This window comes from Pyxicephalus adspersus, chromosome 11 (assembly GCF_032062135.1).
Source record: "Pyxicephalus adspersus chromosome 11, UCB_Pads_2.0, whole genome shotgun sequence".
In the NCBI taxonomy this organism is placed as follows: Eukaryota; Metazoa; Chordata; class Amphibia; order Anura; family Pyxicephalidae; genus Pyxicephalus; species Pyxicephalus adspersus.
This window is the reverse complement of record NC_092868.1, coordinates 31,294,569-31,318,153: the sequence shown is the minus strand read 5'-3', so window position 1 is coordinate 31,318,153 and position 23,585 is coordinate 31,294,569. Positions and strand designations below refer to the sequence as shown.

Here is a 23,585-nt window from a genome sequence, read left to right as displayed (position 1 = left end):
ATTCGGTAACGTTGGAGGGTGTATAAGGAAGCCTACTTCCTGATGTGATTGATGGTACATTGTATGACATCCTGTGAAATCATGTCTGCAATGTAGTCATTATATTTACTGATCCCATTTCACTGTTACCATATTTAGATGTAGACACTCATTTCTGTTTCCTCGTTGTACCATGTGCATTTAGACCTAATAACAGAGCCTATGTATTAAACGTTTATCTAGATTATCATGTTTTTTTTGTGTTGCAAATCCATCACTGCTACCTTGGTGTATACACTGGCCAGATTTCTGAGGTCAAGTCTCCAACCATGTCAAGATTACTCTACATTTTATTGCAACCTTTGTCCTGGGTTTCAGCTCTGCATTTTTTCATTCTGCCCCAATTTTTCCTGTTAATAGATTACGTTTTATCCTGTGCATTGTGTAATTAATTTACCTGGCAAGCTGGGAGAGCTGTGTCTATAGTTAGGGCCACCAAATAAAAAGTTTCCGCTATAAGAGTCCTTATCCCCAATCCTACCTCATTCCTTTACTTAACAACTTTATTTTAAATAAATACCTTATGGTATAAAAGAAATTGTTACACCTAGGGTTACACCTGTGTAAGGCTGAGTATACACGTGCAATAATTGTCATTGGAAAGGATCTTTCATGATCGACAGATGACAAGCGCTGTACACACATCAAATTCTCGTCCGATATCAGCCGATTATGGGATGAGAATAATCTGACGTGTGTAGGGAGCCTAAGGAACAAGAAGTTGATCAATAAGTTAGAACAATATAATTGTTACTAAGAAGCAGAAATTTGCAAGGAATGTGATACTGGTTGTTTATACTCTTACAGTAACATACAAACAAGAACATACAACATAGAGTAACATACACAAACCTACATGTTTAGGAATAAACATGTAATATCTAAATGATGGAGAAAGTCTAAAATTTGCAAATATGAATGTTGTTTGGACTTTGCAGATGTTACATATTGAGCTCCAGATTCTCCATTTAAAACTCTGAGTCTTATTTCTGAAAAGCCTATTTCTAGAACTCCCTCTGATCACTGTATGCAGTCATAACCTCACATAGGCTATTGTTTCTTTTCTGAAAGTCCTTATTGTTTGGAAAACGTTTTTTTTGAGAGGGGAGAACTATGGTATGTATTTCTGACTTCGTAGATTACTAAATCTGTAAAAGCTGTCATGGCTAAGTTGCAAAAAAGATCATTTGTTTAAAGTGCATCTGTAAAGCAGCACAATGGCTGGGAGATCAGCACTCTGGTCTTTGCAGCGCTGGCCCCTGGATTGACCTTAGACTGTAATAAAGACATTTGACTGTGGTAGGGAAAATAGATTGTTAGCCCCTTTGAGAGAGAGTTAGTAACATGACTATGAACTTTGTACAGCGCTGCGTAGTATGTCCGCGCTATATAAATGCTGGATAATAATATTTCCAAAGGTTCTTTAGCTTTACCTAAGCTTCATACACACACTAAATAATTGTCGCCCAAAGTCAAACAGTCATGATCATTTTAGGCAAAAATCTAGCATGGCCTCCTTAGGCAGAGTTACTTTTCTATGAAAGAGAGCACAAAGGGGTGCCACTCTCTCATCCTCCCCCTCCCCTCTCCATAGAACAGAACAGCATTGTGTGTCCAGCCGCAAAAATCTGACTTATGCCTGACATCTGTACAAGGCTTTAGTTTACACAGGTTGTGGCAACATGGGAAGCTCTGATCATCCTTTACAAATGTGTAAGGTTTAGTAAATGTGCTGCAAAATAGTGATAAAAGCCAAGTTTATAACAAATGAGCTGATCCTGACAAATCGCTTTTAATTTTCCTGAATGGAGCAAATTAAATAATTCTGTTCTTATAGAAAAAAAAATCAGCTGAACTTTTCTGGCAATCTGCCCATTCGCTCTCTATTCATATGCCCTTTAAATCAAATACCTTTAAACCAGGCACATGTTTGCGATTTCTTTTACAGCTCCACAACTATAATCTGTGTATAGTAAAAGAACTATGCAGGGAGATGTAACAACAGCATTAAAACAGTGCCAAAAAAATCCATGTAACTGTTGCTGGGGAAGGGGTGATCATTTTAAAATCTAGTATTGGGATATGATGGTCTACTGGTTTACATAGGAACATGCAGAGAGCAGGAATCGGGGGCAGATTTCCTGTCACATTTCCTCTGTTACATATAACATCCTCGGTATCACCATGTAAATTCCTAGTGCTGCATCACCTTCCTCTAAATCAGAGGGGACATTTCTATTTACTCATCTGCAGCTTGTACACAAAAACATATTTGCTTTGAACATCTCAGTAATTTAAACCATCTGAGGTTCAGTTTTCCTTCAAGGCACTCTGCACTAAACAAGAACTGGCACACTAAACTATCTTAGGAAAGTCATAATGAGAATAAAATTCATTGTGTTGGCATACAGCTTTAGTTTCAGTTTAGGTATTTTTAAAATAAAAAGGGAAAATGCAGAATATAAACATATTTAAAACATTTTCTTGAAAAATTATTGCCAACTAATTTCAAAACGTTTGGTTTTGTTTTGAGTTGAGAAGGGTTATAACCTTTTATGAGGTTTATTGCTATCTGTGTTCATGTTGGGAGAGTTCAATTTAATTCTTGTCCTGTAGACCATAAATGAAGAGGTAGACCTCAATAGATTGAAAACAGGCAGCAGTATAACCTGGCTGAAAATCCAACCCTTTCCAGTTAATTTTGAAACAGGACTGACAACTTTCTAAAAGTTTAAGGCACTTTCTAAAAAATGTTTTTCCTATTAAAACTGTGGATTGGAAAAGCTGATAACAAAGTAGAAAGGTTAGACAATAAATGAACACTCCACATGTGCAGCCCTGCAGGCAGTTGATTTAATATTTGCTAAGCTTTAAAATGAACGTGCCTTCATGACTTCTTTGCTTACCCATTCCTTAACAATCTCTGGGCTTCTGTATTACTCACCCCTGGCCTCCTGCATAAAAAGAAGAAGATGGAGGCTTTAGCTGTTCTGCCACCTGTCCCCTGTGTCCACCCACACTGCAGACTCTGCATGAAATGATAAGTTAATTAAATGAAAGCTGTGCCAGGGGGCTGTGTAGGTGGCAGAATTGAAAATTAGTGTTGAAATTCCATCCTGGCCCTTACTGTCTAACTTTAACCCTTTTCTGCCCCATGACTAAGCATAACCCCCTCCTTTGTAATGCCTAACCTAACCCTCCCATCTGGTGTTTAAATTGAACCCTACCTTTCTGGTGCCTACCTAAACCCCTTTATTCTTGGTGCCTAAATTAACCTGCCCCGGCATATGATGTAACCTTAAAGCAAACCTTTTTTGTCAGCTCCCCAGAAGGCCATTTGTAAACCAAATATGCAAAAGAATGGGCACCTGGCTCCAGCCCTACTGGACGGCTCGGAGAATGTCACCTTGTCTTATTTCATAATTTAAATTGTCATTTAAAAAATGTTTCTTTTAAAATGTTCTATGTTTTTTGCAGTAAAAATATTGTCAGGGGTTGTAACCCTATTAGGAAGAATGTTTAATAACTGTCTGCGCTGGCATTGAGGAGATTTAGCTCACTTCTTGTCTCTAAAACCACACAGGAACCAAGAGAAAAATTTCCCAATGACATAAAAAATAGCAAAAAAAGACATCCTGACCAGTTTCTGTGGTTGGAGTTGTGCTTTAAATCAATGGAAGACCAATTGTTTCTGTTACAGTTTCAAATTAGGAAGTATACATTGTTGCAAAACAACTGGAAACATATAATGTTACAGCAGCTATACTAAAGCTAGCTACACACTTGCAATAATTATCGTTAGAAAACAAATGACTAACGATTATGCACAGTTATTTGAATGATCGTATTGTGCACAATTCTGTACATGTTGTAACGATGTTGTAACGATACGATTGTTCAAATATAATCTACCAATAGTGTACACACGCTAAATACGATCGTTTGAATGATGCAGAAAATGACGTGTAAAGTAGAAAGTGTACTGCAGAACCATCCACGATCACTGAACGACCGTACACACAATAGATAGTGAATGATCGTCGCCCCAATCAGATCCGCCAGTACAGTCATTCATTTCTAGCGTCATTCTTCTTTCATCGGCGTCGTTGTGCACTTTTTTTGTTAACGATTATGAGACGATCAGTCGTTAGTTGTTTGTTTCCAACGATATTTATTGCAAGTGTGTACGCAGCCAAAGGCTGTAGTGGGTGGTTGATTGTGCAGCCATAATATGAATCATGTTCAGGGAATGCTGTCCTCACTGACTGCACTATTAATTTGAAAGCTGAGCTTGACTTAACTTATAAGTGATTTAAAAAAAGTTGGCGGGACAGGGTAAAGAAAGTGCCTGCTGATCTGTGTACAACTATAGTGATCAGTAGGGATCATTTGCCTTGGGGATGCATTCAATGAAATAAATAATTACACTGCTGTAATGTGGCATGGCAGGAAAAAATATATATTTTAGAAACTAGATCATGACTTAACATACTCACTTTTGGGAGGTCAGCAATGTTTGCACAGGTTTTGGGATACTTCTCCATTGCTATTCTTTCCCTAACCATAACCCCAGCATATATATTGACTGTATCCTTCTGGGGTGTATAATTATTCAATTGCTCTCATTACTGGTGATGTCAGAAAATATGATGTGTCTGCCACAAATAAAGTTTGCCAGTTAGGGAAATCAGCATGGAGCAAGTAGGGATTCTGTTACCTTAAATGAACCTCTAGCTACAATAGATGTGCCAAGTATGTTTATTTTAGGAAGACAATGCATAGTCTAACAGCAACAAGAATGCATCCTAGACATGTTTCTAATGATGCAAATGGTATTTCTACAACACACATTTGGGAAAATATAAAACAAGAGTGGCCCTACAAATTTCCTCCTGTTACTATGAACATTGCTGCCCTTTATAAATCAAAAACATGGTTTGAGTTTTTTTTGCCATATAGATACTTAAAACATGTCTATGCTGTAATTATCAGAGCTCCTCTGTCTTAATGTCTAGATTCCTAAATACATTTTCCGGGTGTTATGCTAAATGAAAACTATAATATTGAAAGATGTCCAAACAGATGTCCATTAAAGAACCCTTAAAAATGTTTATTGCCTGACTACTATAATAACTCTGAATTATGTTTAGTACTATTTAGGCTACAGATTTGGAATAAGTATACATATCAGCAATATGGGAGTTGAGTAAAAAGTCCTTGTGAAGTCCCCATACTTCTTTGAGGTTAGTAGTAGTTGAATTAAACAGAGAATCAGCATGATAGGCAACTAATATTTTCAGAATAAAATGTCTGCAATGGCAGTGTTTCTTTAAGAAACATTTTCTTTTCACAAAGCACAAATATTTTCTCCACTCAGCATCATGTTACATACCTTTTGTAAAGATAAGAAAGACATTGGAATGCTCATGAAAAGAAATACCAGTACAATTCACATTACCATACGTATGTTTCTTTAGTAAAAACTATTGAAAACAATAAAATAAAATATAAAACGCTTCTTCTAAGATCTGAGGAACCAAAATTTCCTTTAATGGATTTTGTATAAAATACATCCAAAATGTAAAAAATATTTCTTTATTTCAGAGCAGAAGAGGTCATGTTAAAACCCCTCCTAGTTTTTTTTTTTTGCCCTCTGTATTCTATTAGGTAGATGTCTCTTTATTTCCTGAAACACAACTCAACAGAAAATAAAAGGACATTTTTCCAAAATTAGGAAAAATTAGGGAAATTCTCCTCCCTTATCTTTTTTAACAACTTATAGAGTTTCCATTACTTTCAGCCCTGGTCCTAGATGCACATTAACTGTGTTTAGAGGAAGCTGTTAACAAATTGAATGGTTAAGTACAACTAAGGAAAGGTCCAAATCCAGTTAGTATAGGATGAACAAGTCTCATAAACTAAACAAAAAACTTCCTTAACTTCCTCTGACCGAGCCAAATCTTCCCTCATTTGTGTCTCAAATATTTCCCCTCCCAGACACTGCAGATCACATCGGACCATGGGTGGGACTCAGCGAACGAAGGCAGAGCTCCCAATCCAAAAAACAGTGGGTATGGCTAGGCGTGGCCAGGTGATGATTGAGGAGCTACATGCTTGGGAATTAGAAATGATAGTACTGACAACCACAAAACCTACATGGGAACTGCAGTTCACAGTGTAGCATCATTGCCACCCCATCATAGAGAGCTACATTAGGTGGACATCATATCAGATCCAACAAATATTCATAGGGTTTTTTAGAGGCACTAAGACAATACCTGTAAGTTTAGATGCACATATAAAAAGTAATACTGCACATGTTTATTTTATTTTTAATGTGATCCATAGTTAGACTATTTTCTTCGTGACTGTGGTGTTTTAACACATTTAATGTAATCGTTATATTTCTTTTAAACAGTGCTAAATTGTCCATGTTTACCAAGCCACAATAATTAAAGTCTTTGATGAATGTTCAAAACTAAAGCACATGTGATTTCCAACAGCCACAAATCCTGGATATGGAATAAAAATATATATAGCCAAAAATAGGAACTTAAGATTTCTTTGTTATGTACTCACTTGTTTTTCTGTGTCCCTGCGGTGCCAGCAGGAAGGGGTAATTCTGTGGTAAAGTCTACTCAGTGATCCACAGCACCTCTCCATGTCTCCCCTCGGGGGATGTGGAGGGATGGGCCATTCACCATACCTGACCTCAGTGGCAGAGGTACCACTCCACCTTGCTTTGTTACTGTGCTTGTGAGCGGACAGTGACCTAGCTGTGTGATTTTGGCAGGATGTGAGTAAAGGAAGCGAGGGAGGAGAGAGCCATTGTGTATCCAGAAGACTGGGGGTGGAGGACAAAGAACAGAGCAAGTAGTGGTTTCTGGGATAACAGGAAGAATTATATACTGAAGCTAAAATGGTGAGCAATTTTATGAAGAAGCAGTATGTCACTAAATGTGAGCAAGTATACAAAACTTATAATGGGCTGTTGAGAGCAAAAAAATAAATAAACAAATAAAATACTTTACCGCCTGCTTGTTGTCAACTGTGAAAAATCATCCCGGCCTGGCCAATCAGGATGGTTTGAGATCAAAACAAGGTAGAAAAGAAGGAATAAGTTGGTGGTACCAATGACCGTGACAGTGACTGAACACAGGCAGGTGAGCGTATTTTAAAAAAATGTAATCCGGCAAGTTATTTTATTGCAGCAGGGATATTTGCAATTAAAGACCTACTAGATCACATTTTTTTAAAAGGGTTTAGTTCCGCCTTAATGTTTAATATAATACAGCTAGGTCATATTCCTTCTAACCTGTGATCGGGCAGTTGTCAGAATCCAATCTTCTGCTACAGTACCTCCTGTCTTCCCAGGGTCCTGGTGTTCACCTGTTGCTCTTGTTGCTCTTTTCCTCCTTGGGTCCTGCGGTCCCTGTTTCTTGTTCTTTGTGCCTTCCCTTTCCTTCAATTCTTTCTGCTTTTCTCTGCTCTCTAGGAATCTTTTCTGAGTCCAAAACCACATTACATATGTTCTGAAAGGACCATACATCTCTAAACTTGTACATTCACTAGTTTCTAGTTGTAGAATTCAGGTTGTTGTTTCTAGCATATGCATCTTTGTTATTCTGTTTTTTCCAATATTCTGTTCTTGTTTCTTGCTGCTCTTGGTATCCTGTCCTCAGAGTGTTTCTAGTTATTCTGCCATTGCCAAGTTTATGTTCCTGTATTCTTGGCTCTGTCTTCTAGTTTGTTTGACTCCTGGTTCCTGTCTGTTCTCAGTCTGCCTAGCCCCTATTACCAGGGCCATATTTAGATATCTTGTGGTCCTAGGCATGCTTGAATAGTGACACCCTTTTGTTCGAGCTCTGCCTCTTAAGTCATGTAATTATTTTGGCAAAAATGTAAAATGAGCTATTGGTGGCTGTATAAGTTTGCTTTATATATGAAGGCAATTTTTTGGCACTTACAACCAAACAAAGGAAAAGAAAATTGGTCTCACATTTCTTTAACCTTAGTGATTATATTTTATTGCCTGCACCTCCTTCACCCTATAGTCTTCTTGCTGAATTTGAAGAAATTTATAGAAGTGGCCACAATTCACAAAAAGGGTTAGCTAACCCCTGCTGCCCTAGACACTAACCCACATACCTTCCTAAGAAAATATCTATGATCTTGCTAAATGAACTGTTGGGATCTCTTGATGTGACTTGCTTACGTGATAGAATCACGTGACAAATTAGATTTGGGAGCTTAACAAACAAATCTGCTAGCCCTGTACCCTATCACTCTACCTAAAATTAACCAGGATCTCCAACACAGCTTTTTCACTTATGGGTAACTCACAAAATTTGATTACATAGCCTCGAACTGCTAGGAGACCTGTATTTGGACCTGTGCTTCTGAGACATACAACGTAAGGTGGTTAACACCTAACCCATATCTTGCCACTCCATCAGGGACCGCCTCATCCAAACTTTTATCCTCTAAACCACAGTCTTGTTCACCACTATTGAAACATTTTTTTGTGAAACGCGTTGGGTCAAAAAGACAAAAAAAGTAGATTACGTGGATACATCTTGCATTCTCTGATTGTGTCAGATCATTAAATGTACACAAGATAATAATATTCTGTTCATGTATAAATTATTGTATGAATAATTATTTTGTATTTACATATATTATTTTTGTTTAAACTGCCCATAATAAGTCCTCTACTATTACACTCATCCCTATCCTAAGAGATGTGTTTTTTTGATTCTTTACTTATAGAGTAATACTCTGCCTGCCCTAACCTTGGCTTGGTTAAAGACTACATTCCTGCTCCTGGTTTTGATACTCCAGTCTGGTTAACCCCAGCAACAATTTTTGGCTTTATATCCCAAATACTACATAGTTCCCAGCTCACCAAATCCATACAAAGACATCATTGAAAGGTGTCTGGTAAAGGGAAAACTCTTTTCTCCAATATTGAAGCATCAGAAGCATTGTAGCAGTAAACTATGGAGGTCAGGAAACTGAGAGGAATGTAATAACAGGTTGTCTTTAATAATGGTATTAAATATAATTTTAACCCATCCTGTGTTAGCTTGAATGGCTTAGGTAATACAGTCAGCCTAAAATAAAGTGTTTGAGGGGACGTTTGGGCAGCTGCAGCGCTGGAACAAGGTAAATCTGCCAGGAGATGGTGTGGAGACCTTCCTAAACTCAGTATTATGGCATAAACAAGGAAACAACCAGAAAGAAGAGAGGAAATGCTTCACCTGTGGAATGCAAAATGTAAGCACACACTTGTGCATGATTAAAGGACTGGCTGTAGGTGGTGACACCACTCATAGAATGAAGTGTGGATACACTCGGAAGCACCTGAAGCAGTTGTGCTTCAGTTCTTCAAGGTTGACCTGGACATACAGCAGATAAAAGGGCTGAAACACTGAAAGAAACTGCATTTGCTCAACGCTGGAACTGTAATGAAATTTGGAAGCTGCTTACAGTCACAGTGCAGCACCACAAAGCCCTGAGCAGTTGCTGAGTGAATGCAGGTGGAGTAACTGGAATGCTGTAACCTTCAAAGGAATTCTTTTGGAGTGGTAAAAAGTTCAGTTGGTATGACTTTGCTGTTTCCCTGAAAGGACCATTGTGCAGCATTGTTTAAAGGTCATCCTTAGCCAGCCTAACAAAGTTATATTTATGTTGTGAAATGCATTTATTAGCTGTGAAAAAGATTTGTATGTGAAATAACTTGCTGTTTTGTCTATTGACAGTCAATGCATTGCAGCAGGAAAATGTCTGTGATCACTGTGAGCAGACACTATTTCTTTATTATTAACTTTCTAAAGTTCATATTTATGTTTCTAAAGCTCCAACATGTTCTACATGACTCTAATAACAGAAACTCCTATTGGATAGAACAGTGTATCCACTTGGGCCTAGTGGGCAAAGCATGTTTCTCTGAATCGTTATCTTTTTGTCTTAGAGATACAAGAAGTGAGAGTTCAATCCTGCAAAGTGAGAGAAATAGCCATCATAGAAAGTTGTCACCAGAATGTTTGTCCCAAATGGAAGACATGACATATTGCCAGTTAGGAAGGTTGTTTTGTTGTTTTACAGTTACATGTTTTGTATAATTCTTGCTTGGCATAACATGTTTTTGTTCTAATAAAAACAACCCTGTTATTGTCTACCACAAGAAATTTCTGACTTCTGACATCCACCCATTATAGGACTCGATAGTGACTTTAGATGTCAGAAAAAGGAACCACTGATCACTGTAGGCGAACAAAGAGATTATCCATCAAAGTGTTAGTTTTCCTCCTGGCGTCAGTTGGGGATTTATCATGAACAGAGCGGCAATCTGGTAGCATGCATATCATAGAAAGTATCAACTTGCTTCCTTTTTTACAAAATTTTTTTCCATTGTGATAGATAATGACAGGGCCACTTTAAGAGCAACACTACCCTGAGTGATACAGAAACTGCAAAATGTTTGCATTATTCAGTTTTAAAAGGATTGAGTTAGCCAAGACCAATATAAATCATTGGTTACTTTGCTTGCTTTTGACTTTGTTTTAAACCCTGGATGGATTCTGTGTTTGCTCATAAAAGTGTCAAAAAAAGCTGATAACATTTATCGGGAAGGGACTGCTGTGTTTGTTTGCCCCTCAGAACAATGGAAACCCATTAGTATTACATATAGATCTTTACATTGTCACACAATGCATTTGTTTAGTAGAACATTCAGCTTACATTTATTCCACCCTAGATATATATATTAAATAGTAGCTGTAGGAGCCTTTTTATTTTTTAGATGCATCATATAAATAAAATTATTACAAAATTAAAGCATTAGTATCTAGTGCTCCTGTCTGATGCATGCTGGGTAAAACATCTTGATTACTACACTTTTCTGTACGTAGCTGTTTGTCATCCCTTCTTTTTGTGTCACCTAATATTTTGTACATATTAAGAAAAATCTCAAGATTTATCGTGGAAAATAACATTTTGCTTACCAAAGTAACAGCTAAAAGTGCCAGAATTCAGAAGACATAGTAAAGGAAAAGCACTGTTAAACCTATTGGAATTCTGAGCAAATGCTTAAAATAGATTTCCTGGCTTCATGCGGACTGCATAGTGTACTGTGGTATATAATGCAGACATGGAAAAACAGTTGTGTTGTAGCCTTTGCACACAGCTGAAAAAATATGCAAGTTTTATTTCAACAGAAGCTGATATGACAGAAAAGAATAAAATGAGCACAGACATGAAAAAAACGAGAGATGTATGGGATCTATCCTACAAAGACCAGTCATTTGATTTGATATAAATTCTTGAATTCTAAGCCTTCTGGTATGCTTTGCAACTATGCATTACAGTGCACAATATATTGTGCTATCAGGTTTTATTTCAATACTTTACACCTTACAGGTTTGTTCACACCAGCTGCATTGCCCAATAAAGCTCGAACCTGAGAACAAGTCACTTCTGCACTACAGCTATAGATAACACCAATGTTCTTTAACAAATAGAGCACTAATATTTTTGTGCAGTGCACTGAAATGCAAAGAATTACATACAACTTTAAAAAAATAATTACAATAATGCATGCTAACAATGACAGGCAAAAGAAAAATGACTTTTCAACAAAAGATGGTTATTGCTTAAAAATAAATGACATAAAAGAGAAACTGTGCTTAGAACTTCCCTTGTCTAAACTGCCAAAATAACCCATCCCAGATGCAAATTAAAGTGAATCTTTCACTAAAAATAGACCTTGCGGTCCATAACTATACTGTAACCCCCTTTTTTCCTAAATCACTGGGTCTAAAACAAAACAATTACAAAGACTTTGGACCCAGACTTACCTATACAAAGGTGACATCACCCATAGGGATCCCAAATATTTGCAATATATATATATTTGTATAAGTCACTTATATACAGTTTAGCGGCAAATTCTCACAAGTTATTTTATTTACTTTCACCAGAGGTAATCAAAAACTCTGATGTTTCTGATATTTGTAAAGATGGCAAACACCATCTTTCAACAGTGAATCTTCTGATCTTGTATGTAGTACTCCCTTATTGTATCAAGGTCCCTTTAGGATACAAGGGGAAAATTTATTATTTGCTGAACAATTCTAGAATTTGTTCTCCCCTAGGGAGTAATGGTTGGCTACCTTCTGTTGCAGAGGAGGAACCCTGCCCTAGCAAGGTGGCAAACAAACACTACCCTGGTGCATCACCTGTTGGATTTGTTGTGACATTTGGCACCTTTTTGGTGGTTTCTACAACAGGGTAAATGTGAGGGGCATGGAGCCTAGGGGACCCTTGCCATGGATTAACAGAAGGAGCTAAGGAGGAGGTCATGGCAGGTCGGCTCCAGCAGTCCTGAGGGACTGAGCTTGGTTTTCAATGATGGAACACTGAGTTTCAGCAAGGAGAAGCTTAAAGAGTTGACCAACCCTAGAGGAGAGATTCCTTTCTAACTACTTGTTGTGAATTTAGTAGTTCAACGAGGATATTGGAGGCCAGCTGTGAGTGTTGACTATTATTGATTGCTATTGGATGTAAACTGCTACTGTATAATCTCTGCTATTCTAACGCTCTCTCCATATGTACGCTCTCTCCATATGTGAGTTACAATAAATCCCCATAAACTAAGACGAACCAGTCTCTGTGATTTCTTATGCCACGCTACAAGGAGTAAAAATTTGGCTGCCCCTATGGCGGAGATTGAAACATCTAAAAATGCTGATCCTTCTAAAAAGTGCTGATCCTTTCAACTGATCCCTACTTTTTACATAATGCCTGTTCCGCCAATTAGAAACAAACCCCACATTTCTTTGGAGTGGTCGTCTGCAGGCTTTTATATGTTTGTATACTGATTGTATTAGTTCACAAACTTGCAACAGTACAATGCGTTAAACATTGTTGCAAATACCAATCAGGCCCAGGAGGAATGGTTTGTCTGGTGTGATTTTTTTTTTTGGAAATAAATTGTCAACTCAAGTTAAATAGTCTGTACACAGTTTTTTATTGGATGGCACAATGATTTTTTTAGTGATCTAATATCATTTGTTCAATCAGTCTAGAGTGTATACAAGTGTCCTCTGACGTCCTCTCTCCCCTCCTGTCTATAAAACAGACAAGATGCTCGGCAGAGAGCCAAGTAACCTGTCTGTACAGACAACAGTTCTAAACTGTAATCCGAAATGATCCTGAACAATTATTTCAATTGAAAGTCTGTACTTGGCATGACACAGAAAAGTAATTTTATACTAAAACTTTTTGTCCCAAATAAATAAAGCTTTTAGTATGATGGGTTTGGAAATAAACGTTCAGCTCCTTGGACTCAAATGTCAAAACTCTTTATCAAAACTGAAACTTTTGGTACATTGAGTGTGAAAATAAAAAGTCAGTTTCAGGATCTAAGGCAGTAAAGTGATTTTTCCCAATCAAGGCCAATTATTGCTTTCCATATGATAAGTTTATCTTATGCTAAAAGATCTTCTGGGCCCACAACAGCAATGCTTTTCAAACCTTTATTCTTTTCCAAAAAGAAAAACAGCTCTTGGTACACTGAGCTTGGAAAATAATTGTCAGCTTCTAAAACTTGAAAGTGATCAGGGTTGTAAATGTATAATGTTGTACCTGCCTGTCCAACGCACAAAGCCCTCACACTACTTCTCCATTCTTTTACTATTAAGAGACGGCCCTTACATTTGGCTGCTCAAATACTCAGCAAGTTGCTACCTGTGCCAAAGGTAAAAGAAGGAAGGGGAGGGGGGGTGTCTGCCAATACAAAACAAGCAAGTTGCTAAAAAATGGACAACTCATTATCTGTAAACCTGGGTACAAAATGAACTGACCACGTTTGTTCCCTATTCATTCCCCATTCATTCCCCATATAAATGCTGTACATTTCATTTGATTTTTTCATTTAATTTTCTACATATCTTTTTTTGGATAATCTGCCACTCTTGGTGTGTGTGCAGTGTATGTGCCTGTGTGGAATGCAGTTGGAATGCGGCACAGTCTACAGCATTTTTCTTGCAGGAACAGGACAACTGGTTGCATACCAAAGTAACAACGTACCTTATACCATTCTGCGATTAAACAAAAGGAACAGACTACAAAATTATGTGAAACCATTGGATGGTGAAATCCACAAGTTGGTTGTTCAACCACTACATTTTTATACTGGTATTTTGCATACTAATGCAATAGAGGCTAGATGAAATATTTAGTGCAGTAGAAAAGTTTTGGTAGTTAAATAATACAAATAATGTGTATAGAGGTTTATATCAGTCCAAAAGGATGGACCCTAAGCTTTCAAACCTTGAAATTCTTCATCAGGCTAAATAAACTTGGGCAAAAGCTACACAATTTAAATTCACAAAAATGTTAATTATTCTGAAACTCATATTTTTTGCTGGGTTAATTACAATAATGTTCTAATCAGGACTTAGATTTAGTACTTAGTATCTGGAAAATCATTTATTGCAAGCACTAACCACAACAGGCGCTACATGTACAAACGTTTGCCAGAGATCTTGCATTAAAAAAACAGATCTGTCTCTAAAACGTAATGGCATTTTGCATCAAAGTTAAGGTCTGAACTATATTGAGGCTATACGAAGATGGACGGCTGATTTGCAATATGGTTACGACTCCTGGGTGCCAAATTTCAAGCAGTAGGTACCTAGAGCAGTAACAAGTGGTTTTTGCAGGCATTTTCTAGGTTGTATCAAATTCTTGTTTTGCATTTTTTATCTACAGAAAAATGAAGGCTATAGGAAATAGGAAAGTCTTCGGAAGCAGGTGGCCAACCTGAGATGTAAAAATAGAGTTTTCAACCTTTCTCATTTGTTTCGGAGATAATCAGGGGTCCTGGTAGTGCTTTCACATTTAAAAAGCAATAAACAGCTGTGGTCTAACTTTCTCCAACCTATCAAGAACTAAGTATACCATTCCCCTATTACGCCTCTAGTTACATGGACCGTAAAGGAATTGTATTCAAAAATATTCCACTGACACATTTTTCAACACTAATTATTCTATTTCAAAAATAGCAATGTACTACATACAATGTAGAGGAAAGACAGCAAGTTAGGTGTAATATATCACACAATACATAGCACTTCTATAATAAGAGCTCTTTACATCAGATCCAAAAACAGGCACAATGGAGGCGGAAAGGGAGACAAAGGGATTTGGTTTATAAAGAGGGATGGTCCAACAACTTTTCAAAGAGAAATTTTTTTTTCCAACGCAAACTAAAAAGACATCATGGTAACTGAAAAACACTTGCCCCAACTTTACTGAATATTCTGCACGCCACTCACCCATCTGTAATACATAAAACCAAGCTAGACAGATGCCGCACATACAAACGCATGAACATGACACACAGAACAAAACTTTTTGCTTTTTAGAACATTTCATTCTTTTTTAACAATCTTACAAATTCACATATAATACATACAAAGAAAAAGAAGCAGAATACAAAATAATACTCAATAGTATATTCTGCATCTTATATGTATACAATGTAAATGTGAAGCAGTACTTCTTACCTTTCCATATACTCCAAATATGCAGCTTTCCCCTCCCCCTCCCTCCTCTTCCTCCTCCTTGTACCACGTCTGCGAAGTATCCAGTTGTGTGATGCAGCCAGCTGCAAGCAGACAGAAGACTCACTGTCAGATCAGGGTTGTGGGGGCATTTCCCTCCCACAGCTGGCCTAACTTCCGCTACCAATAGCATGCAAGAAGAAGGGGCCGAGACCCCGCCCTGTCCCCTCCACTACCCAAGAACAAGGAGCAGCTTATTCTGCAGCCAGAAAATAAACACTCACTGCCCTTTACACTTGAAAAAAAGAAGCCTAGAGCTTAAAGCTGAACTCCAGCTTAGCCGTTAGTGTTGACGGTTGTACAACCCTGTATTGGGTTTACTCGGGGGCATGGTGGCCCGCACCTTTGCAGTGCTAGGTCCCGGGTTTGAATCTCAGTCAGGACACTATTTGCATGGAGTTTCTATGTTCTCGCTGTGTTTACGTGGGCTTCCACAGAGCACACTGGTTTCCTCCTACATCCCAAAAACATGAAGTTTGGTTATTTGACTCTCACAAAATTGGCCATGGACTGTGCTAATGGCATACAGCTATGGAAGGGACATTAGATTGTGAGCTCCTTTGAGGGACAGCTAGTGACATGACTATGGACTTTGTACAGCTCTCTGTAATATGTTGGTGTGCATTGTACCTGGAGCAGATTATTGCCTTATTGCTCCTGTTACTTACTAAATTTTAGTCCTTTAGTCATGGAGGCTCAGCATCCTGTATGAACATTACCTAGAGCACCCTTTCTCAATGGGGGAACTCTAAAATACTTTTCAGGTCTCAGGGAAACCCTGCCAACAATCATGATATGCCCAATTTACGGTAAATTAGCCTGACAGACAATGGGATGATTGCCTTTTACATTGTTGACCAGTATCACTTTTACAGATACCAAAAATAGATCATTGATATCAGTAGTACCTGACCTAAGAAGCACAAATTGCTCATTGTTCATGAAACTCCAAGCAACATCTGGAGGAACCCTAGTTGGGAAACGCTGCACTAGAGTGTTCTGCATGCATTTGCAGCATTCTTAGTAATGTCCACTCCTCCAGAATGACATCCATGCATCAATCAGCATTTTGGTATTTGTATACCTCTTCTATAGAGCCAACCAAGTGCAAAGCGATCATAAGAGATGATGCTGCTGGGTCTAAAATGAAGTACACAGTAATTACAGTATGGTTTTAAAAACAGTAGCATTTTGATGAGGGGAAAATAGAGAAGGGGAGGTAAAATAATATTAATATAATAAACTTCAGCTGTAACTACTGTACTTGCAATATGGTATTGGCCAGAAGGTTGAGGGACAGCTAGTGACATGACGATGAACTTTGTACAGCGCTGCGTAATATGATGGCGCTATATAAATACTGTGTAATAATAATAATAATAGGCATATTAAAATGATACTCCTGGAATCCTCCGATCTCTCTAGAGCTGTTCAGAAAATTTGAAAAAGTTTTGGCAGTCTTTGGTTAAATGTCTAGTTATATTTCTGGGTCAGTAGTAAAGTCATGTTAAAGCTCAGTGGACATTTTGCATTGGTTAGCTTCGTCTTAGTCAGCATTGATAGGTTTCTTTTTAAGGATGGATGTAGTGGTGTTTAGTGGGGAGATGCACCTTGTTTTTTGGTGGTATGTGGAGAAGTGTACCCTTATATCATTGATCAGCAGTGAAGTCCCTATTGTGGTCAGTAGTGTAATACAACATTAATAATGGTGGTCATTGGTTTAGTGCCATGTGCCAGTGGTTAGAGATGTGCCAGTAAGGTGTCCCTTTCCATTTGCAGTTAGTGCTCCCTTGTATTGGGATTGCCAATTTATTGACCGCTTTTGTTGGGGGTTATTGGTGTAATTAACATAAAGTTAGTGGGTTTCCCATGCCACCAGGAAAAGGATTTGAATTACCGAGACCCAGAGAAGCAGGGTCACAGCACTGCCAAATGATGCTGAAACGATACCTGTGTGGCAGTACCGCTGGTGAATGCTAATAAAAGCTGGATTAATGCAAAACACTAAGCCGACTCCAAGGACAATACAAAATCAAAATTTAATAATAGCACTAAAAGACAAGATTTATGATTTTATAAACTTTAGGTTAAACAGTAGGTAGCAGACACAACAATTCTAAAGATAAGCCAGGTAGGTTAACCTGATAATTGGAAAAAAATTAGGATGCAAACACTGGTCACAGAGTATTTATATTCAGGTAATGAGCATAGGATGAATCTGTAAATGAATAACAGTAAAGTATGCAGCTACTTCCTGCAGAATAGTGCAGACTATGTGCAGTCTCCAGCAGATGGTAGCAATGTAGTGTAAAAGGCAAACACACTGCTTTAAAGTGAAATATCTGCATCCATATATTCAGTCTTTATGTTTAGGATGGGCCATGATAGTGCTGCCTTATATTGGTTGTCAGGGGTGTAGGTGCTTCTTACATTAGTGTTCAGAGATGGAATGCCTTCTTACATTGGTCATTACTGAAGGATGCCTTACATTGCTAATCTGTAGTGAAGTGCTCCCTTATGTTGATGTTTAGTGGCAGCTAAGTAAAACATTGGTGTTGCTAGTTGATTAGTAGATAAAATAAAATAAAATAAATAAATAAAATAAAAAAAGAAGATGCACCGTGCACCCCTGCCACCTTCAGTTTTGCTAATGACTTAATTGTCCAGGAAGCAAATCACTCTACCAAAAAAAAGAGTCCAGGAGCCCTGGGGCACATAAGTCCTGAGGCTTTGTAAGTCCCTGATGCTACTATCTTCATTGGCTTACATATTCACTGCAACCTAAGATGACCAACTACTATATGTGCTAAACTTACCCACTATACACAGCTCTATTAAAAATTAACTAAATCTGGTTTTAGAGCTCCATAAAGGCTTTCCAAAGATCAGTCAACTTGCTATGACAACACAAATGAGTATTTACAACCTATTGAAGTGGGAAAAAAATCAAAATCAAATATTTTCTACTCAACCCTCACCGACCTCAGTGTTCATATGGTTTGAGTCAGATGATAAAAAGCCAACCTTTTTCTGACCAGGTGCAGGTTTTAACTGCAGACTTGAGAAGGTTCAAGAATGTGTTCCAACTTCTGCAACAACACAAAAGAAAAAAGTATATAAAATGTGGATACTTTTTTCATGATTTTTCTTACAGTCTACACTCACTTTTCAAGATTGCCTTCTGTACTGGGAGAAGGTTCACTGATTTATTTGTGGGTCACATTACCTTTTTGCAGTGCTCCTTTGGCCCTTTGGAATAAATCTTCAACTTAAGTTCATTCTAGATCTTTTAAATAAAAGGATTCTCAAGTATGTATGGGTGGGAGTAAGGTTGTTTCTTCTTCATCAAACTTTTGCTCAAGTTCCATGTGCTGTTTAGGGGAAATAGGATCTGCTTGGTGAGCTTTGATGTTTTTTTTAATGTGTGTGGCATTAAATTAAAGTAGTCTGGGGTTCAGGGGTAGGACTTTTACTCACTTGATATCTGCATAACATTGCACTTCAAGCCTTTGTCATTTTCTATTTATCTATTTTTTTTGCACATTTTTAACAAGCCTGCTGTCCTTTTTTTTGGTGATAGAAACCCAGGCAGCACAAAAGGAGGATAAGCAGACAATGAAAATGGTAGGCAATTTACAGTGGCTATATGCCCTTCATCCAATTACTCCACTAATAATTCCCACCCAATGCATGTATGCATGCTATAGGAAGTGTGCTGAAAGGGTATAAATATCCATTTTGGCCTGGCTATGCAGGTCCATCTCTATAACCGGACTTCTCACAATCCATATAAGGAAGCAGGGATATTCATTACAAATAGGATCTCAGTTAATAAATTGTATGGGGAATGTAATTGTGACAAACATTGTAACCTTGTGTTTGTTTTACATCTTAAGAGGGCCAAGCTTCAAGGCAAAATTCACTGCAGCCAAATAAGAGGAGAGACCATCTGACAATGAAAACTTGGCCAGTCTTGTGGAATTGCTGCTGAACAAGAAAAATGACAATGTTGACACTTACACAAATAATATATGGAAATACCTTTGGCATGTAGACCCACAGCATCAAATGGCTCCTGAGATAATTGTGAATGAGGTCACATATGTTTAAGGCCTTACAAGGGAATTTAGTGCTTACCAGTCCTTGCAACATTTATTATTCAAACTGCTAAAGTTGTACTTTATATACCGACACTTACATTACAGTTTTGGCACAAACACACAATATGCACAAGGATGGAAAGCAGCAAAAGGTAATGGATTTCCTACAAGAAATTGCGGACATAGAGCACCATGTAGTGTATGTTTTTCTAGATTTATGTCCACATTGATTTAGGTTATTTAATTTTATATTTCCTGTTATTCTGGTTAACAAAAATGTTATTCCTTTATTTAAAAACCCTGGCTTTCCATGCATTTCAGTGTGCATGCAATATTCCCAGTCATGAACAAAGAAATGATTTTATAAAAACATTTATTCAATGTATGTAATGTATTGTATGGAATAGCCAGCATTTCAGATTGGTTATTATACGGTCAGTATATTTTCTTTATAACTGTAAGATTGTAGTAGGCAAATATGCATATACAGTATTTTGTTTAGTAATGGTATGGTAATTTTAATCTAGTTTACAATTTAAACTATTTAATTTACAACTAATCCTTGTACTGCATGGAGTTTGCAGGTTCTCCCCATGTTTGTGTGGGTTTCCTCCGGGTACTCCCATTTCTTCCCAAATTCTAAAAACATGTAGTAAGATTAATTGGCTTCCCCCCAAAACTGATCTTAGACTGTGTTAAAGACATATGACTGATGTAGGCACATTATAATGTGAGCCCCTTTGAGGGACACAAGTGACATGACAATAGACTTTGTACAGCACTGCATAATATATTGGCGCTATATAAACAGTGAAATAATATTATTACTACAGTTGAGAACCTGAAGGCTGGGATCACACTGATATTGAAATGCAATGGGATCATTAGAGATCAGGGAACTGATCTAACCTGCCTGTTCGATTCAAAGATGGCCAATTGCTAGGTTAGTGGTTATGTATAGCAAATAGCTTGCTAATCCTCATATTGATGGCAAGGCTATGGACATTAAGGTTTCATATTCCAAACATGCAGCAGTAAAAAACTAGTTCTCACTGACCCCTGTGTCTGAAGTCACTGTACACTAATTCATCCCCATGGCTTGCAGCAAAAACTTAATTTTCTCTGCATAGCTCTGCACCCTTACTTCCTTCTGATCTGTAACATAAACACACAGTAGAGATCTAGACTAGGTAAGATCCTAACCCACTAGTTTTCTGGTTAGTTTAGTTTTGACATGGGGTTGGAAGGACTTAGACCTTATAATTCCTCTAATATGGAAAATATGTAGCAGGTACAAAGAACAATCTCCAGCTTTTACAGGAAAGACCACCAGGCTTATAAAAGTATGTAGTCTGTCAAAAACTACCTTCAGCCAGGATCAAGGTGTCAGGTGCCCTGTATAAGATGCTGGTAGTAGCAGGGCCAACCTCCGCTTCTTATTTCGCTAAAAAGCACTAATAGTACTGGGTGGGTTGGGGAAACTTTTGTATATTGTATTTTTACTGCTCCTAGGAAAAAAAGCAATCTTCCAGTCTGGGCTAAGAAGGTAAAAAAAAAGGTAGGAAAAAAAAGATCAAAACCCAGTGCAGATGCAAAAGGTAAAACCAAAGGAGAAAAAAGGTGTTTTTTGTCAATTTTTTGTATATTTTAAATAAGAACAATTTATGCGATTCAGTACAATGTAAGACAATTAAATAGTTTTGGCTCACTCCCATTCAATCTCCATGGGAAGTAGGACCACTTTTCTATACAGAGGATCCCTAAATCAATAGAGTGTGAAAATATAAATATTTGTAATGTCTTGCTTACTGACGCGTTTCGCCTAGCAGCTTCCTCCGGGCATTTGAGAAGGGCATTGTATACTGTACATAAGCATAATCATAAATAAATAAAGGTCAATAAGGTCTTAGCAAAGTTTTTACATTACATAAATGTAATGAAAATTACATAACCGAGAACATAGTAGCAACACATATGGTATGTAAATTGCGTGAATTGTTCTTACTTAAAATATACTAAAATTTGCAGCTTTTTTCTCTTTTGTTTTTACCTTTTGCATGTTCAATACTGGGGTTGGCACCCATGTAGAACTTCTGGAGGAAGGACAGCCATTTTCCCTTATCTTTTGACATTGTGAGTGACCAATGAACAAAGGAGCATTCTATACACAGCACTGTTCCGTTTTTTAGAAAGGAGGATGATCAAGCTGCACTCCACTGTACTTACTTCTGTATACTTAGACATTTCTGAGACAACCTCAAACATATAAATCCCCTTAACAAAGACTTATTAAGCTCTTTCGGAAATGAATTTTACTGGACACACCTGAAGATGTATCAAACCTCTTGATAATCTCTGTAATCTCCCTTTAACCCCAGCTGTATTTCCACTCTGGAGGATCCTATACATGTTTTGTAGATACCCAAACTTTGTTTGCTACTGGCAGGAATTGTATGATCACATCAATCACCATTTCACCTACATTAGACCCATGAGCCCAAACTGGGAATAACGGGCATCCTAGAACTCTGAACAACACTGTGCCATATCAAGGACACAATTTCTGGCCTATCAAACAGCAATGGCAGTTTCTCCAACCATGTGTCTATGAAATGAAAGTCACATTTATTTACAACTTGGGGAGTTTGACCCGTAATCGTAGGGGTAGTTCTAAATAGTTTGACAGGTCATGGAATATTCAACTTCGAGAACCTGTCTTAACATCAGCAAAAGTAGTTATGAATAGGCGTTTAGCGGGACCTTCAGGTCACTGGAAGAAATAGTTTAATACTAGAAATGGACTACTGTATATAAACCAGAAACAAGAATGACACTGGGGAATGATTTTCCCTATTGCAATAATAGCTCTTAAATACTTATTCTTTGTTTACGAGACCATATATCTAATAAACCTCTCATATATCACTTTTCTATTTTAGAATACACTGGATATTTTTGTACATTATCACTGCAATTGTACATTCAATAACTGTGTGTTTATTTCTTCTCTTTTTCAAGTTTAATGTTCCCGTTTATAAATGTGTCCTTTTTGTTCTCTAAACCCAAACTGTGAAAAAGAAACCTTGTTTTTTTCTCAATAGGAATAATTTTAAAGGAAATAAAATATTTGTTCAGACACCAATAGGAAGCCACACCTAGTAATTCAGAAGAATTTTTGGGAAAGCCAGTTGTCTGCCATTATAAAGTGAGGAGCACAAGGACTGTCAAGACAAAAATAATAGCATGAATATTCACTCCCCCAAAATAAATGAAACTATAAGTAAAAGTGACACATAACTGAATTAGGGAAGAACTCAAACAGGTGTATTTAAAAAGTATTTGCCTGCCAATTTGGTTGAGATTTGGCAGTTTGTTAGAACAGGGTCGGCCAGATACGGCCTAGCCGGCAGTTTCTTCCCACCTAACCCTGGCCGATCCGACCTAATGCCAGCCGGCAACCCACGGCAGAGCCAGAACAAACTACGGCGCTGCATGTGGCTCTTGAGCCTCCGTGTAATGGCTCCCTTCTCTATTTACCGCGGCCGGCGTTAACACTTCCGCCACCAAGGTAAAGAGGGAACATTCCCTCTCCTCGTATGCATTGCAGAGGAGAGGGATTTCCCTTCAGGGGGCATTCCTGGTAGGGGGCCGAGCCATTAGGACGGACTCGAGAGAAAGTTCAGCCTAGTGTGCTCCTGCCTACCCCTGAAATGGCTTAGTGGCCAAAAAAGTTTGCTGACCTGTGTTAGAAGATAGAATTCACTACTGTCTAGGGACAGCTGTGCGCTTTTGATAATTAGCCACTAGGTGGCAGAAG

The 23,585-nt window shown here is 37.8% G+C and overlaps 1 protein-coding gene across 12 annotated transcripts in view; it reads right to left on the bottom strand.

Moving 5' to 3' along the window:
* PHLDB1 (pleckstrin homology like domain family B member 1) overlaps nt 1-15,688 on the bottom strand; it is a 72,342-nt gene extending 56,654 nt beyond the window's left edge. For 6 of the 12 annotated variants that reach the window (XM_072426427.1, XM_072426428.1, XM_072426426.1 and 3 more), the window contains exon 1: nt 7,355-7,713. In XM_072426427.1, the coding sequence (XP_072282528.1) occupies nt 7,355-7,588 (234 nt within the window). In that variant the 5' untranslated portion in view covers nt 7,589-7,713. Of the gene's footprint in view, nt 1-6,618; nt 6,834-7,354; nt 7,715-15,611 lie in introns of those variants that run through there. The other 6 variants (XM_072426423.1, XM_072426425.1, XM_072426434.1 and 3 more) reach the window with 4 other exon arrangements.
* Between the last annotated feature and the right edge of the window lie 7,897 nt (nt 15,689-23,585).